The sequence below is a fragment of the Penaeus monodon genome, chromosome 42, assembly GCF_015228065.2.
Source record: "Penaeus monodon isolate SGIC_2016 chromosome 42, NSTDA_Pmon_1, whole genome shotgun sequence".
Classification (NCBI taxonomy): Eukaryota; Metazoa; Arthropoda; class Malacostraca; order Decapoda; family Penaeidae; genus Penaeus; species Penaeus monodon.
The window spans coordinates 3203454-3219529 of NC_051427.1; the positions used below are offsets into that span (position 1 = coordinate 3203454).

The 16076-nt window shown below is 38.5% G+C and overlaps 1 protein-coding gene across 1 annotated transcript in view; it reads right to left on the minus strand.

Annotated features, from left to right (window-relative positions):
* LOC119599446 (condensin complex subunit 1-like) overlaps positions 1-13870 on the minus strand; it is an 18731-nt gene extending 4861 nt beyond the window's left edge. The window contains 26 exon segments of the mRNA XM_037949230.1: positions 53-185; positions 372-511; positions 1088-1215; positions 1469-1595; positions 2262-2395; positions 2602-2829; positions 3008-3121; positions 4006-4126; positions 4454-4615; positions 4826-4940; positions 6107-6213; positions 6487-6628; positions 6903-7014; positions 7276-7549; positions 8108-8118; positions 8120-8274; positions 8531-8726; positions 8923-9093; positions 9609-9770; positions 10124-10372; positions 10588-10738; positions 11412-11560; positions 11762-11940; positions 12249-12389; positions 12838-12958; positions 13852-13870. Coding sequence (XP_037805158.1) covers positions 53-185; positions 372-511; positions 1088-1215; positions 1469-1595; positions 2262-2395; positions 2602-2829; positions 3008-3121; positions 4006-4126; positions 4454-4615; positions 4826-4940; positions 6107-6213; positions 6487-6628; positions 6903-7014; positions 7276-7549; positions 8108-8118; positions 8120-8274; positions 8531-8726; positions 8923-9093; positions 9609-9770; positions 10124-10372; positions 10588-10738; positions 11412-11560; positions 11762-11940; positions 12249-12389; positions 12838-12958 — 3722 coding nt within the window. The 5' untranslated portion in view covers positions 13852-13870.
* Positions 13871-16076: the final 2206 nt, after the last annotated feature.

Here is a 16076-nt window from a genome sequence, read left to right on the forward strand (position 1 = left end):
AAGGAATTTCTCTATATCATTACTGCAATTTCAGAACTGTTTATATCATTACCCAATGATTGTTCTGTAGCGTTTCTCCTCAATTCCTAGTTCGGTGTCGGACAAGCGCGAGATGATGTCGGGGAGAACATTATACAAGGCATTGCCCTTCCTGGCAAGTTCACTGAAGAAAAGTTTTGCCAAACCTGAAAACAGATTAGGAAATCAAAATTATCATACCTAATAACAGATATGAATATAATTCTACAAATCTAAAAACCCAAACATTCCCTTTTCATGAATGACAATCTCTGCATGCACCTTCCATAAGGACCTTACTTGACATGCACACAAATTCAGTCCCCATGCCATAATGCCGAACACCAACTCACCTGATATCCGTGGATCATCATCGGTGATGCAGAGAGCAATGTCAGAAATCTGTCCTTTAACCTTGACCATATCATTAAGGATGAGGTGGGTGAGGATCGTCAGGGTGTTCTGTCGTACTTTTGGGGAACTGTCTCTTAATCTGCAATCAGAAGTATAGGTGTGAACTGTACGAAGGCAGCTTAACAAAATATGCACAGGTCACTTATGTTTTTTTTCTTAAATCTCATACTGCAGCAGATCTATTCCAAGTATTTCAAGTTATACAAAAATGTATTGATATTTCATGAACACATCAATGCATGCTACTTCAGCCAGATAAGGCATTATATAGAAATTACACTTATCAACACCAAAATTATTATATATCTTTATCTATATTATTCACTCTCCTTCATACTCTGTCTTTGGGTTTGTGACCCGATGATACACAGTATCCCATGTAAAGTGATTTTTTTTTTTTTTAATTATTATTTTTTTTTTATTATCTTTTTTTTTGTGTATTTGTATTTGTAAACACACACACACACACACACACATATATTACAACTAAAACTTTGTACTAAATCAGCACATGGTATGGGACTATCCTATTAATCTCGTGTGGCATCTTAATATGCAAAGGTACCACAGCTGAGAAACACTACTTAAAACTGTACCCAAAGTCTTCATACTGGTAAAAGCAGATCTTAGGGGGAGAGTAAGAAAGAGACTAGACCTGGCATAGATGCGTGGGGTCCAAGGCTCCAGCTGATTTGGGAACCGGAAGGACAAGTCTCCCAGAGCAATGACTATATTGGCACGTATCAAATCTTCTTCTGACTTCTCCAAGATGGTGAACAGAAGCTGGAAAGAGGACGTAGGTTTATAAACAGGAATCAAGGAATCTGTAGTTTTTGCTGAAGTGACTGACAACTGCATAATTTTTATTAGTGTGAAATTTTCTTTACATTGTATGCTTTACTATAAACAGCACTGGTGCCAAATATAAGGAACTGGTTCAAAACAGAAAAAATAATAACAGCTACCTAGTAATTACATATTCACATTGAACACATCCTGTAAACAGCCTTGAAAAATGAAGACACTGAAACCTCACCTGCAGATTATCTTCGCATAAGTCTGAGGAAATCATCATGAACTTGGCCAGGGCTAGGGTTGAAGCCGTCCGTAGCTCTGGATCTGCATACTTTCCTGGGTTGGTGCAAACAGCCCAAATAACTGGCCTGGAAATGATACAGAAAATTTCATATATACAGCCTTGGCATTTCACCTCATATAATTTACAAAGATTGAAATTCCAAATTTACATTTCCCTTTACCTATCAATATAATTTTATCTAGAGTATTCATGGTAATTAGAAGAACATTTCCACATATATTTCGAATGACAATGTTTTACTTGTCAGGAGGATGTGGGTTGGTGACAATGGTAGTTAACAACATTAACAACATCAACAACAACAACAACAATAAGACAATAATGAACCATATTCGTACTCACAAATATAGAAAAGGTATGAATGAGAATTAATATTATCACAATACAAGATATATATTTGACCAGTTTTGAACATATCTTTATCATAAATACAGCATTTCCCATGAATATATAATTTGACTGGTTTCAAAATACATAGGATTTCTGACAAAGTTATAATAGAAACCTGTGAAATACATGTCTTGTATTGTGAAGATATTCATTCTCATTCATACCTTTTCTACAATAATAATAACAACAACAATAATAAAAGAACAATAGTAATAGTAATTGAAATAGTAGTAGTAATAGTAATAATAATAATATCAATAACAGCAACAGTAATCAAACCAAGGAATAACTAAACTTTGTCTTTAAAGACATAAACATTCTTTTCTCAACAATTCCTTACTTGACAAGAGCGAGGAGGTTGTCAGCTTTAATGATCTCTGTTTCGCAGATGGAGCGGATGTACTCTGCCTCCATGTCGTCTGCCACTGCCCCAGTCAGGCCCATCTCCTCGTCGATGTCTCCATCTTGGGATCCCTGGGAAGAGGCAGATGGGAAGCTGATGAGTTCTCAAAAATGGTACTGGAGTGCAGATCAGAAAACCATTTGAATGATAACAATAATAATAATAATAATAATAATAAAAAGAGAAAACAATAATAACAATATAAATAATCAATGATAAAATCAAAGAAAAGAAAAGAAAAGAAGACAGAAAAAAGTCTAGACCCTGTGGACCTCACCCCTCTGTTCATGGAAGCCTCACTGGCAGAGGTCGCTAGGGATTTCCTTGTGTTTCTTTTCTTCTTTTTCTTTTTCTTCTCTGTTTCCATCTCCTCTTTCAGGTAATTTCTGCGCTTTAGCTCAGAGAATACATAGGTATCGAGGTGAATCAGCTGACGCAGAGCCACTTGGCCCACAAACACGAAGAATCGCGTCAAGATGCCTACGGGGACCTTGATATCTTCAGTCTGGAGGGATTTAGGCACATTATATACAAAGTCAATAACATAAGGAGCATTTTTGTCAATCTAACTGATAAAAGTGATTTTTTTTTAAATTTCTTAGTTGATTTTGTTTTAAGTTTCCCATGGACAAGAAAAAAGGGGACTAAAGAACCATTTGCTTCTGATAATGGAAACAACTGACCTCTGGCTGAGAACCATCACTTGCTGAGTCTGCTGCTTCTGTGTAATAGGAAAGCATGATCTTGCTCATCTCTTGAAGAATCTCTCCACAGATGAGGTCAGGATGTTCTGCCAACTGTGAGAAAATGTTGTTGTTATAATAAAAGGGAGAAAGGGGTTGGAGGGTGTACATAGGAAGAAGGAAGGAGGAAGGGAATAAAGTTGTCAAGATCAGTTGACCCCTACAAGCTGGTGCTGACTATGAGCCATTACATTTAGTTTCATGGCCTGATACCAAAAAGGAGCATGGAATTCAGCTCCCAAATTAGATTGCTACTAAGTGGACACACAAGGAATGGAAAGGCAAAGAATTATATTAACCTAAATGGCACAGATGGCAAGAATACACGTCATGCCTACTGTAATTTTTTTTTTTTTTTTTTTTTTTTTACACATATATGGCTCTATAAGTGCTTACTCATAAGGAGTCAGTTATTAGTCCAACCTATCTCACCTGTTTACCCTTTTCCTTGATTTCTGAAAAGTGCTTTTTGTATTATTTTACTGTTTTCAATATTATTATGACTTTAACACCAATTTAATAATCATTATATCAATAAGAATAATAACACTATCAATATCAATAATATTAGAAAGAATAACACATTTTCCCACCAATTCAAGGAAAGGGGAAATCAGGATCAGTCACTGGGGCCCACTGATAGCACATGTGAAGCCATCTGTATGTAACAAAATTTACAAAAAACTATAGGGGACATTACATAAATCCATAGTGACTGAGTTAATGAAAAGTTACTTAATAAAGGCTAATTAAATTATACACAATGGAATGGCTAAAATCTTTGCAGCAACAATATTTGTACAATCTATAAACAAAAAGAACAAAAATCATTATAAAAAAGCAAAACAATATTTATCAAAATAATCACAATAACAATAATAAAGATAAAGTTCTCCTAGCAAGCCCTGCCTCATAAAGCACACTTTGCACCAACTTACCGCATAAATCAGACTAACAGCTTCAATAGCCATGGGAGAATACTGACGATCTTCAAAGATATTCAGACCATCAAGCAAGATCTTGGCAAGGCGCTCAAAGATCTCGTGGTCTCGATCCAACCTTGAAAGGGGATGAGAGAGAGAGAGAGAGATTTTAGATAGATGAAAAGCAGGACAGGTATGTGCCTTCTGTGAATCAGATTGATGTAAAGTGACATTATTCTTATTACTATGACATTTATATCGATACGGTGTTATTTCGGTTCTGTATCATCAAACACATTAATTTTGGCTGGAGCAGTGGCTATATGATAACCACCATTCTCATAAATTGTATAACACAGCCGTGAACAAAAGCATAAAATCTGGACAGATAATTTAACAAAATTAATAAGCAAAACTGTCAATCTCATTGAGGTAATAACCAAATGACGTTCATCCGTTGTACCTGTTGGGCGGATTAGGGTCATCGGTTTTTGGCTTGGCTGTGGATAGTTTCAACAAGGCGGTGCAGGTTTCCTTGACAAGAGTGAAGTTGTGCAGGCCTCTCTCGCCCAGGCCAGAGTTCACCAGGACCCCAATGTTGCTTGAGACAATGTGTGCTTCTGAGCTGGGAGGGGGGAAAAGAGTTGAAGCCATCTCTCGAATAAGAAGAGGAAAGGAAGGAAGAAGGAAGAAAGGAAGAAAGGAAGAAAGAAAGAAAGAAAAAGAAAGAAAGAAAAAAGAAAGAAAAAGAGAAAGAGGTAAAACGTGAAAGAAGAAAAAAACATACATAACATATATATTACACAACAGAGGAATGCATTAGCAGGCTCCTTACTTGGCACACATGGCGAGGAGAACGAGTCCTGCCAGTGACTCATCGTCTGTGGTGTCAGGCAGGGTCTTGGTGAAGCGTTCCCAAAGCAAGGTTAGGCACTGCTTAGTAATGTCACCTAAAAGACAGACCATCAGGGCATGAGGTAAGTGTGTGATTTAAAATATAAAGAAAATGTAGGTTATAAATTAGGGACCATTCTGATTTATAGATTTCACATTGGAGAAGAAAAATGAACAAGAAAAAGAATAATTAAGAAAGAAGTTTACTTGAGTATGGAATGTCCCCTAACACTTGTGTTATGGACAACACTTTTCTTTCTGTCGTGTTAAATGTATGGGCCACAAGTTATTTCAAGCTTAAAATGTTTGACATTTTACTAAAATCTGATTAATGAAAGAAATCAATTAACCCATTGGATCTGGTGATCTGAGATTAGACTCAGTAGACTTTTAATAAGGGGCTCTTGCATTATTTCCACTGGTAAATGAGGGTCAAGTGTGCCATCTGTAAGTCATGCCTGGAGGAGTGCTGGCTCCAGGGAGTACACCATTCCCCATGTACATGAATTTACTCCTGGACACCTTGACCCATGGCACAGGGTGTGCTACAGAAAACTGAATATCAAGAAAACATTACAAAATAAGCCCAAATGATACATTATTACTAAATGTTATTTCTATCACACAGAACTGTAGACTATCTGGAGGGATAATAAAGTCTGCTCAAAGATAAGTCTATTACCATCTTGATCCAATATAACATATGACAAACATAGACATCTGAAAATGGCAAAACAATAGCTAATAGCAAAGCAAAGAGGATGCAAGGCATCTTGCTGCTGCGCTTGAGTGTTTGTGCAGGCCAAGGTTACAAGACACACCTGGGAGAATCACCATTCACATTAACCTCATGCCTGAATTTTGGTCCACATATGAGCCTCGAGTCAACAGAATTCAATGGGTTAATAGTGTCAAATCACCAGACAAATAGTACCTCAAGATAAAAGAAGCAATTTTGAAAATAAAGTCAAACTTGCAAATCACAGATTAAATTCCCACTTAAATCACAAACATGTGACTAGTTCAAGGTAAACATACTCTGACTTTATCAAAGACTATCCAGTAAAAAGAACCAGAAAAAACAATTCCATCAGTATCCAAAGATAACAGTCAGATAATTCTATTAAATGTTATATAAATAACATCAATAGTACCCAGAGAGAGGTATTTATTCAAAACACAACACATTTAAAAATCTCCCTGACAATCCCTAAACACTCACCGGAATTCACAAACTGTGCTATAATTTCTTCCATGGATGTTCTCTCGCCCAGGGTTGCACCGGTGATAAGTGCCGAGAGGTTCCTTACAATGTGTTGAGCACGGGCCCTGCAAATCAACAGTTATTTTAAGTCAACCGCTCTTGGCAAAGTTAGAGGCAACATTCAAGTATGAGGAGGCCAACTGTTTACAAAACCTGGAATATGGTATGACAGGCTACCTTTTGAAGTGTATTCATGACATAATAATAATAATAATAATAATAATTAAAATAAATAAATGCTGTATATACTTTCCTATACAAACTATACATATACCTGCATTATATCCAATACCTTAAAATATAAGTGACATAAACTACATATTTCCAAGTTCCCTCACCTTTCATTTGGAGCTTCAATGTTAATGTACAAGCGCTGATAAGCCCCAATAACTGCATCCTTGACAGCTTGCTCCTTGCTCCACACCAAGGCCAACATGCGACGCACGCCGGTCATGGCATTAAGAAGGCCAAACTCAAAGGCTGAAACACAGAACAAGAAAACCGTGATAAGGAGAGTGATGATCTAAGAAACTAGAAACAGCAGGCTTACTTAATCTGATCTATTTCAACTAGGTTTGGCATCGGCCTTTTCATCAGCAATGAAATTCCTCGGTCTTAAAAGTGATATAAACAATTAAACTAAATCAGATCCTACCAACAAATTAATATCCTACATCCTAAGAGCAACAAAACAAACTGACACAATAAAATTGATCCCTATTAGACAATACTGTTTCTGGACAGAATTACAGACCTGTAACAAAGAACTGTACTGCTTCTAACACATCTGATACATGTTTGCTGCTCAACAGCTGGCAGAGAACTGGCAAGCCTTTGTTGAACAGTTTGGCAAAACAAACAGAATCCTGTTGAATGAAAGTATTTTATCTTAGTCATATATATACAGAAATTCATAATAAATAAAAAAATATAATAAAAACAAATAAATAAAATAAAAATAAAAATTAATCCTAATATGAAGACCCTCAAAACTAGACAAAAAAATCTCACTTCCTCTAAAATAATGGAAAATCTAAATCATACCATAATACTCAGACATAACATCAATAACTTCCACACAATACTAATAATCACAAGAACAGGAAGCAAGACCCGACGGCACTTACCTTCAAGTAGTTGACCAAGAGCTTCTGCTTGGTCACCTCTGCCTGGGCCTCCCTCTCCGCCCTCATCTCCTCCGTCTCCTCTTTCTCCTCCTCCTCAGGCTTCTTGTCCTCATCCATCTTCTCCTCATCCGTCTGGCTTTTGCTCTCCTCCATCTCCTTGGCAGACAGGAAGATGCGCTCCAGCACGACCAGGTGGCGGATCTGGTGGTCCGTCAGCTCCTCGTCCTTGCTCAACTTTCTGTATGCCTTGGAGGAGTGGATCTCGGGGTCATAGCTGAAAGAGGGAGGAGGATTTAGACCTTTCCATATCTAGGAAAAGTGAGATTGGAACAGAGAGAGAGAGAGAGAGAGAGAGAGAGAGAGAGAGAGAGAGAGAGAGAGAGAGAGAGAGAGAGAGAGAGAGAGAGAGAGGAGACTCTAATTTATAAAATGGTGAATGAGAGGGAAAGAGGAGGGAAGAAATTTGGAAGAGGAGGGATAAGAGGAAAAGAAGAGGAGGGAAGAAAATGGGAGGAAGAGAAAAGAGAGAAGAGAAGAGGGGGAGGAATAAAAGGCTTTGTTCCACTATCTCCCCCCCCCACAAAAAAAAAAATTATAATCATCATCACCCAATCATTCAATGGTCAGCCCCTTAGATTAGAGAACCGTCAGTTTCTTTTTATCTCTTAAATGGTCCCAAATTGGGTAAAATTCCTCTACTCAGTCTTTCAGAAACCCCTAGAAATAACACACCATTTTCACATCCCAAAAAGAAAAGAGGACCAATGTCATATAACAAACACAACAAACAAAAGCAAAAAACACTCTCCCTCCCCAAGAACAAAGAGCCTACCCAAACACTTCCTGCTCCATGGAACATTTCTAGGGCACACTCCAGCAGCTTGACAGCCCTTCTAATCTTGCTGGAGTTCAAAGCCTCTGCAATCTCCAAAACTGCATCGTTTAGTGAAGTATCTTGCTCTAAGGAGTCCTCACCATCATCATCGTCATCAGTCCCACCTGCGATGTGTAGAGGAAGGGTTAGTATAACGCTTGCAAAATTGTTCCATCCCATTATATAATACCTATGACGTTTGATTTTTCTTTCTTTCTTTCCTTCTTTTATTATTATTATTATTTTTTGTATATTCTTAGTTTTGTACATTTGCAAAGACACCCACACACAAAACATTCATACTTTAAAAACAAGAAAGAAAGAGAAAGAGAAAGAGAGAGAGAGCGAGAGAGAAAGAGAGAAAGAGAGAGAGAAACATACCTTCATCAACAACTTCCAAAACAATGGCTACCACCTCAGGCAACATGGCTGCCCACAGCTCCCTTCCAGTGACGGTCTTTTCTACCTGTGGTTTATCTTCCTCTTCTGCTGACAAGTCCAAAGCAGCCTTTGGGTCCATTTCCTTTAGTTTCTTGAGCTCTTCTTCATACTGGCCTTCCAGTTCTTCCAGGGGGAGCTGTATGCAATGCAGATATTAAACCAGATTTCCATTAAGAGCAGAAAAGAAAAGAAAAAGAAAAAGAAGAAGAAAAAAAATATATAAATAATAACAACAATAGTAATTACAACAATAATCTCTGAAAGCATTACTTCATCAAAAAAAATAAAAATATAAAGTTCTGTAGAAGTGAATCAGCACAGTCCCTCCTCACCTTTGCTGCAAACGGGTTGCCCTTCAGGAATGCAGTCAGCAACTGAACTGCGCTCTTCCTCACATGCGATGATTTGTCTTTCAGGCGCCCTAAGGTGAGCTTCAGGACCTGCTGCTGTCTGCGCAGGGGTACAGATTTTTCACTCACAAGGTCGTTCCAGATGTGCAAAACCTGGGGGAAAGGGGGGAGATGATTTGCTAGATGACTATTGGCAAGTGGGTTAAAGAATGGTGAAAGTTAGATGAAAGCTCGTTCAATACAACTGGTAAACCTTACCTACTTTTATAGTAAGGAAGCAAGGACAAGGGGGAAAAAAAAAGAAAAGAAAACAAGAAAAACAAGAGTTTGTTAGATGTCAATGCTAAATTAAATTTCTAAAGTAGCCTTTTTTATAAGAAAAAAAAAAAAAAAGGGGGGGGGGAGTAACCAGGAGAGAGAAAATGGGGGAGGAAAAAAGAGAGTAAATAAGAAAAGAGAAAGGAGAATATAGGAAAATAAAAAATGGAGAAATGAAGAGAAAAGAAAGAAAGCCAACAAGAGAATAACAAAACAATATAAGCAAGAAAAAAAAAGGGCAAGATATCCACAGTGAACAAACAAAAGAAGAAGAATAAAAAGAAGAGAGCAAAAAGAGAAGACATAATGCATATGGCCAGAAACAAAATCAAAAATTAAGCAATCCTTACTTTACTGCGAACAAAGGCATGAATATCGTGCACGTGGTCCTCGAGGTGGTCGAGGCACTGGTCGCGCAGGTCCCGGCTCTTAGGGTCCAGCTGCTCGCCGCTCAGGACCTTCAGCACAACGGAACCCAGGATGGACAGCACGCAGTTCCTCATGCCAGATGCCTGTGGAAAAACAGACATATGAATGAATGAATGAGAGTAATGACAATGATGATAGTTAGTCACTTTACTGAAGTGTGTAGTGTATATTATGCTTGTAAGATAAACAGCAATTAATATCAATTCCTATCTTCTCGAAAACATGTGGTCTAAGCACAGACCATCCATAATAGTGCTAAGTACCTAAGCTTTTTAAATGGAACAACCAAACCATCAGACCATAAAAAAAAAAAAAAAATTATAATGACCATGAACACTAAATATTTTTGGCCAAAAATTCAAAGAAAATAAGAGAAAAAGCAAAATAGCTCCTAAACACACATCAGGAACTTTGAGTGCGGCATCCCTTTCCTCACCTCCTCATGCAGGAAATTCACGAGCAGGCTGAGCGAGGGCAACATGACCTGGGGGCACTTCTCTGATACCTCCACCAGGAACTGGGAGAAGTTTCGCAAGCCCGAGGTATCCTTCATGAGCTCTCGTGCGTCCACCTTTGCGATCTCCCTCACCATCTCTGACACGACCGAGGTGATGCCAAAGGACTCGATTAGAAGGATCACACCCTGGGCACACGGGACAACCATGTGCTCAAAGTGCTGCAAGAGCTGTAGACCCAAAAAGGTTATTAGTGATAAATGGGACTCTGAACATGCTGTTTCTCTTAGTATTTTACATGAGCTTTTATGATGGGGGGGAAAAAAAAAGGCAAAATCTCATGATCAAATAAAACCCCATAAGAAACACCTTTGCTGATTTAAACTTCTACAGTTCCAGCATTCTTCAGAATAAACTAAATTAACTCCCCAATTTCTGGACTAACCTGCATGAGCTTTAGTGAACAAGCAAGACCATGGTTGAACTTCTTGACGAGTGTGCCGATAATCTGGAATATGGAGTCTCGTGTTGGTTTGGTCCTTGCCAAGTTCATGGTGGGAGACTCCAGTATCTTGTAGCAACAGTTGGCTATGAGGCTGTAAAAAGGAGGAAACTCTCATGTGACTGGATAACTTTATCTAGTAATTAGGAAACAGTGTTGTTCTATGTTCATTATTTGAGAAATTTACAGTTTTGAGCCAAGTTTCAAGTCTTACCATAGAGGGAATGCTATTTTGATTATAAAAGATGCCTAATATAAGAGCAATTGCAAAATAAAAGGTTTGCATAAATGGCGGTTTTATTCCTTGCAAAATACAATCAAAGGATGAAAGGTAAAAATTGCTGTATTTTCTCTTAAACTGTCACTACTTATATGTCAGGATAACTTAACATGCAACACTTAAAAAATATATGTTGAGATCTAAACTCCTTTCCCTGCATCTAGTTTCCTCATTTCGTAACTAATCTAAAAGAACAACCAAAACTAATAAACATTTAAAACTGTTTTTCAAGAGATACTGCTTACCATTTCCTTATGCTCATGTCAGACTGCAAGAGTCATTTTAGATTTAATGAGTGAAGAACATCTTTTTTCTTTTCATAATTTTTTAAAAATTCATATCCACAAATCTTATATACCATAACACAAAGAGATCACCAGCACATAATCTTAAAGGTATAATTTCAAACAAGTACCTCTCTGAACACCATACAATAATAGTAATAATCAAAGCAAATGACCCCTCTAGCTGCTGACCCCAGACTTACTTGACAAAATCCTCCTCCATAATGGGGGGCTCCCACAGGCGGTGCAAAGGGTGCTGCAGGACAGAGAACAGCTGGACCAGCATGCGGTTCCTCTCCTCCTCCCAGTCCGTCCCGTCGTCGGACTTCCTTGCCGACTTCTTCCTTCCTTGCTGGGGCGGGGAAGGTGGTGGTGGTGAAAATTAGGAACAACAAAAATACCAATAATAAACGTTGGGAACAACAAAAATAACAATAACAGTCACAACAACAACATTGGATGAATAAACAAATAAACAAATTTTGCAACCTCCCCCGTGCATTCTCACCAAACTACTTTTCATAATAATCAAACAATGCCTTCCTCAGCTCACCTTCCCTATAACCAGGGTGTCAGTGGAGGGTTTGTTGTATTCATTCTCGAAGGATTCAGTGAGGTTGCATGCGATGTACGTGGTCATCTTGAGAACATTGAGCCACTGATGCCGTTCCTTGGAGCTCAGGTCCCCCTCGTCCAGAAGCAGTGCCAATTCAGCCGTCACCTTGGACATCGCTGCAACATTAAAGAGTACTGGGTAACTCCCTCATATTCTCGGTATGTTTCCCACCTTTCTTTTCAACATAAAAAAATATAAATTCTTTTAAAAAGAGGACCAAAAATGACAACCTATGACATACTGTGCTCTTTTCTCTCCCCCCTTTTTCCTTTCATTCTCTCTTTTCTTTCCCTCTCCCCTCCTTCTCTCCTCTTTCCCTTCCCTCTCCTCTCCCTTTCCCCTTTCCCTTCCCTCTTTTTTTCTCTTCCCCTTTCCCTTCTCTCTCCTCTTCCCTTTCCCTTCCTTCTCCTTCCCACCTCCCTACCTTTCAGGAGGAGCTCCCATGTGCGCTGCCGAAACTCTCCGTCCACGCTGCCAAAGCCAACCAGGACGCTATACAGCACGTCAAAGTTCTGCGCCTTGAGGATGAAATGCGGGCCATCTTGACGGAACGCCACTTGCGCTTCTGGGATGTGAAGGAAGGAGGGTAAGGCTCAGCACATACAACAGCCAAAGAATTTCATAAGATGTAATGATTTACTATGTCTTAATGAGTGTCTGGTTCTGCACTCAACATGGATACTGAAATGCATAACACAACAGAGATTGATTGAAGATACACGAGAAGGAAAAATCAACTTAACAATTAAATAAGGAGATATTGATGATGTTAATGTTTCTGATACCATTAGTAGAATCCCAAATTTTTTTTTTGCAAGGATGAGCATAATGATAATAATACAAATTATGATGAGTATAATAAAAAAATTCCACAATAATAACAATTATATACTAGTACTATTCCTTGGTTATAACAACAAAACAACAATAATATTACCAATGAAAACCAAAATAATAAAGAACAACCATTTCCTCTATAATCCTCCGGCCCTAATTCCCTACGACCCACTCACCCTGAATCTTTTTGGGGATCTCCTTGCTGGTGGAGATGTTATACACGACGTACTGCCGCGTGCTGGTCGACTCCTGCAGGGCGTCGAGGCTCAGGGGGATGACGAAGTCGAAGGTATCCATCTGCGGAACAAGGTCTGGGGTTAGCCTCTGCGGGAAACAAGTCTAAACGTCTTCAGTTATATCTATGAGCCGGAAAGGGAAAAAAAAAAAAAAAGGAGAATGAGAAATTGTGAAAATAATCATGTGTTCATAATGTTTATATCTATCTGATTTCCAAGATTTTTTTTTTTCTCTTATCATCATTATACATACGTGTTCATACCTTGACCCAGATGAAAAAAATAGAGTCTGTAAAAGTGGAAAAATTAAATAAAACATATATTCACACTTCAGTTCAATACCTGAAAGGAGGAAACACTATTAAGTTTTTAATAAATTCTTCTTTACAACTATTGTTAATAACCTCCTTTATTCTCTAATGCTACAATAAAGATTATAGATCCTGTAAAAAAAAAAAAACGGAAAATATAGCTAAAAATAACTCAAATAAAGCATAAAACAATAGCTAAAACTGTAATAAAAAAGAAAGTAATCAATAAAAAAAAAAAAAAAATCATGCACATAATTATGTTCATATTACAAAATCAAATTTAATTGAAAAAATGAGCAAATCTGACATTACAACCTTGCAGAAAATAATAAAAAAAGACTTGAAAAAACATTGAAAAAATATAAGTATACAATTAGTAGGTAATAATTACTAGAAACAGATAAATATACAATAAGTGACTTATAATTAACAAAAAAAGTAAAAAAAAAAAAAAAAAAAAAACACAATAATCAACAAAACTAAGAAAAAATACGATAATCAACAAAAAAGAAAAAACACGATAATCAACAAAAAAGAAAAGAAAACAGACAATAATCAACCAAAATAAACAGAAACAAAGAAGATAACAACCCAACAACGACAGAAACCCATAAACAAAAAAAAAAAAATAAATAAAAAAAACCCTCAACACCACAACAACGTATATATGTATCGATACGAGGATGGGAGTGGCAGATTCACTTTTCTCTTTTTCACCAACAATTAAGCCTTTTCCGAGGGCATTTAAGCAATAACAATATTCCTTATTGATTTCTCCTCCGAAATGTCGCTTTTTGGAGACTTTTAAGAGTTAAATTAACAAGAAAATCGACATAAAAGTGAAGTCGCCTGACGAGAGGCAAACCCGCCCGGGACCTCCAAACCTCAAATCCCCGCCGTAAATCCGCTCCCGAGCGCCATTCACGCCCTTAATTAACGGCGCCATTGCTTAATTTTTTATTTCTGATTACCCGCGGCGTGAAACGAGCCGCATACTCACGTTTTTTAGCGTATTTTTCACGCCATGAAGGCTCGCGCGCAAAATTTCCCGCGCGAAGGATTGTTTACAGTTGGGTTCAAACTTGCGTCATCAAGCGCCGGCCAATCACGGGCCGGGATCCGCGGGCGGGTGGCCAATCAGAATTCAGGGTACGGCGGCGGCTGGCCAATGAGAATGCGGGATGCGTCTGATGTTTATTCGATCGAAAATCGCGAATTATCGAGTGCTGATCGAGGGGAAGGTTAATTAGGTAGAATGCGGATGATAAGAGAGGGGTATTCGTCAGGCGCGGATCGAATGGAAGTTAAATTTATGGGATATTTGACAAATTAAAAAAATGCTTATTATCGTACACAACCAACCCAGCAGCGCCATTTACTGGTGCTGCCATCTAGCAGGTGATTATCAAAGAAAACGCGATAAACAATACATCTATCATAGAAAATCTTAAGATTTCCTGGTAAACTAAGGTAAATATGTTTTAAAGAAAGGGAGGCTGCGTATTTGGCAAGTGTCTCTCGAGCCTTGACTTTCTCGAAATAACAACTGTTTCTCCTTGTCGGTGCTAACGGTTGGCGCCCTAAAACCAAGGTAAATAAAATGTTTCAAGAAACGTTTCATATCATGAAAAATCTTAAAGCCAGGGCGTCAAATCGGGGGGGGGGGGGGTGAGGGTGAGAGAGAGAGAGAGAGAGAGAGAGAGGTTGGTTTGGATTCCATTTGATACAATGGATATTCTTGGGGTGACATACTGTCTGCTTGATTTTGCTCACGTGTGTCAGCTGCTGCTGACTCGGCGGAACCGAGTCCTTGCCCGCCGTGGTGCCCAGCCACAGCAGTAACCTCCGGGCGACAGTTGCAACTTCTCGCGCCTGGGCGGGGCGCGAACCGCCGACCCCTCGGATGAGAGGCCGACACGTTACCACTCTCTCTGAGAGAGAGAGAGAGAGAGAGAGAGAGAGAGAGAGAGAGAGAGAGAGAGAGAGAGAGAGAGAGAGAGAGAGAGAGAGAGAGAGAGAGAGAGAGAGAGAGAGAGAGAGAGAGAGAGAGAGAGAGAGAGAGAGAGAATAAGACGCTATAGGATCTATCCAAACTGGCTATGCTTCTATTTTTATAGAGGGCTGTCAGTCAAACATTATATACATGCCTGAAGGGCTGTGCCATTTGTGCCTATATTATTCACATATCCAGTTGGTAAAAAAAAAAAAAAAAAAAAAAAAAAAAAACTTTTATATCACTAATCATATGAAAGAGAAGACCAGTGTCTATAATAAAATTAATGTAATCAATAAGTGCTGGTCTCTGGACAGCAGTTTTCGAGCAACAAATTAAGTAATGTGTAAGATTATGCGACTTGCACATTTTGCAGTGATGATATGAGATTGGCTTTGCCTCCAAAACTGCATCTTGTACGTAATGTATAGTGTACTGATATCCTATGCGTAGCCTGGTTAGTGTAACCTGCTCTCTCCGAAACAGTCCATTATAGACTTTGTGTGGTTTGTCCAAATCAGATGTCCTTGCAATACTTTCATAATGCCAGATAGTACCATGTCCATTTTTCTTCAGTTTTTCGGTGGTCCATACCTGGTCCTCATAATATCGAAGAGACCTGAAAACACGTGTTTTCAGTCGTTTGAGAGATCATGGTATTGTATAGTATGATTCTTCACAAGAGAGTGCTAGTTTTGCTAACTGATCCACCTTGTCACAGGTTGATATTCCTATATGAGAGGGTATCCAGTATAGTGACACTTGTATACCCTGCTCTGACAGGCTAGAAATTTAGTGTAGAATATTCCTAGTAACCGGGTTTCTTGGACTAAATGCAGTAAGTTTATCGAGCGTACCTTGGCTAGGTGTCGTTG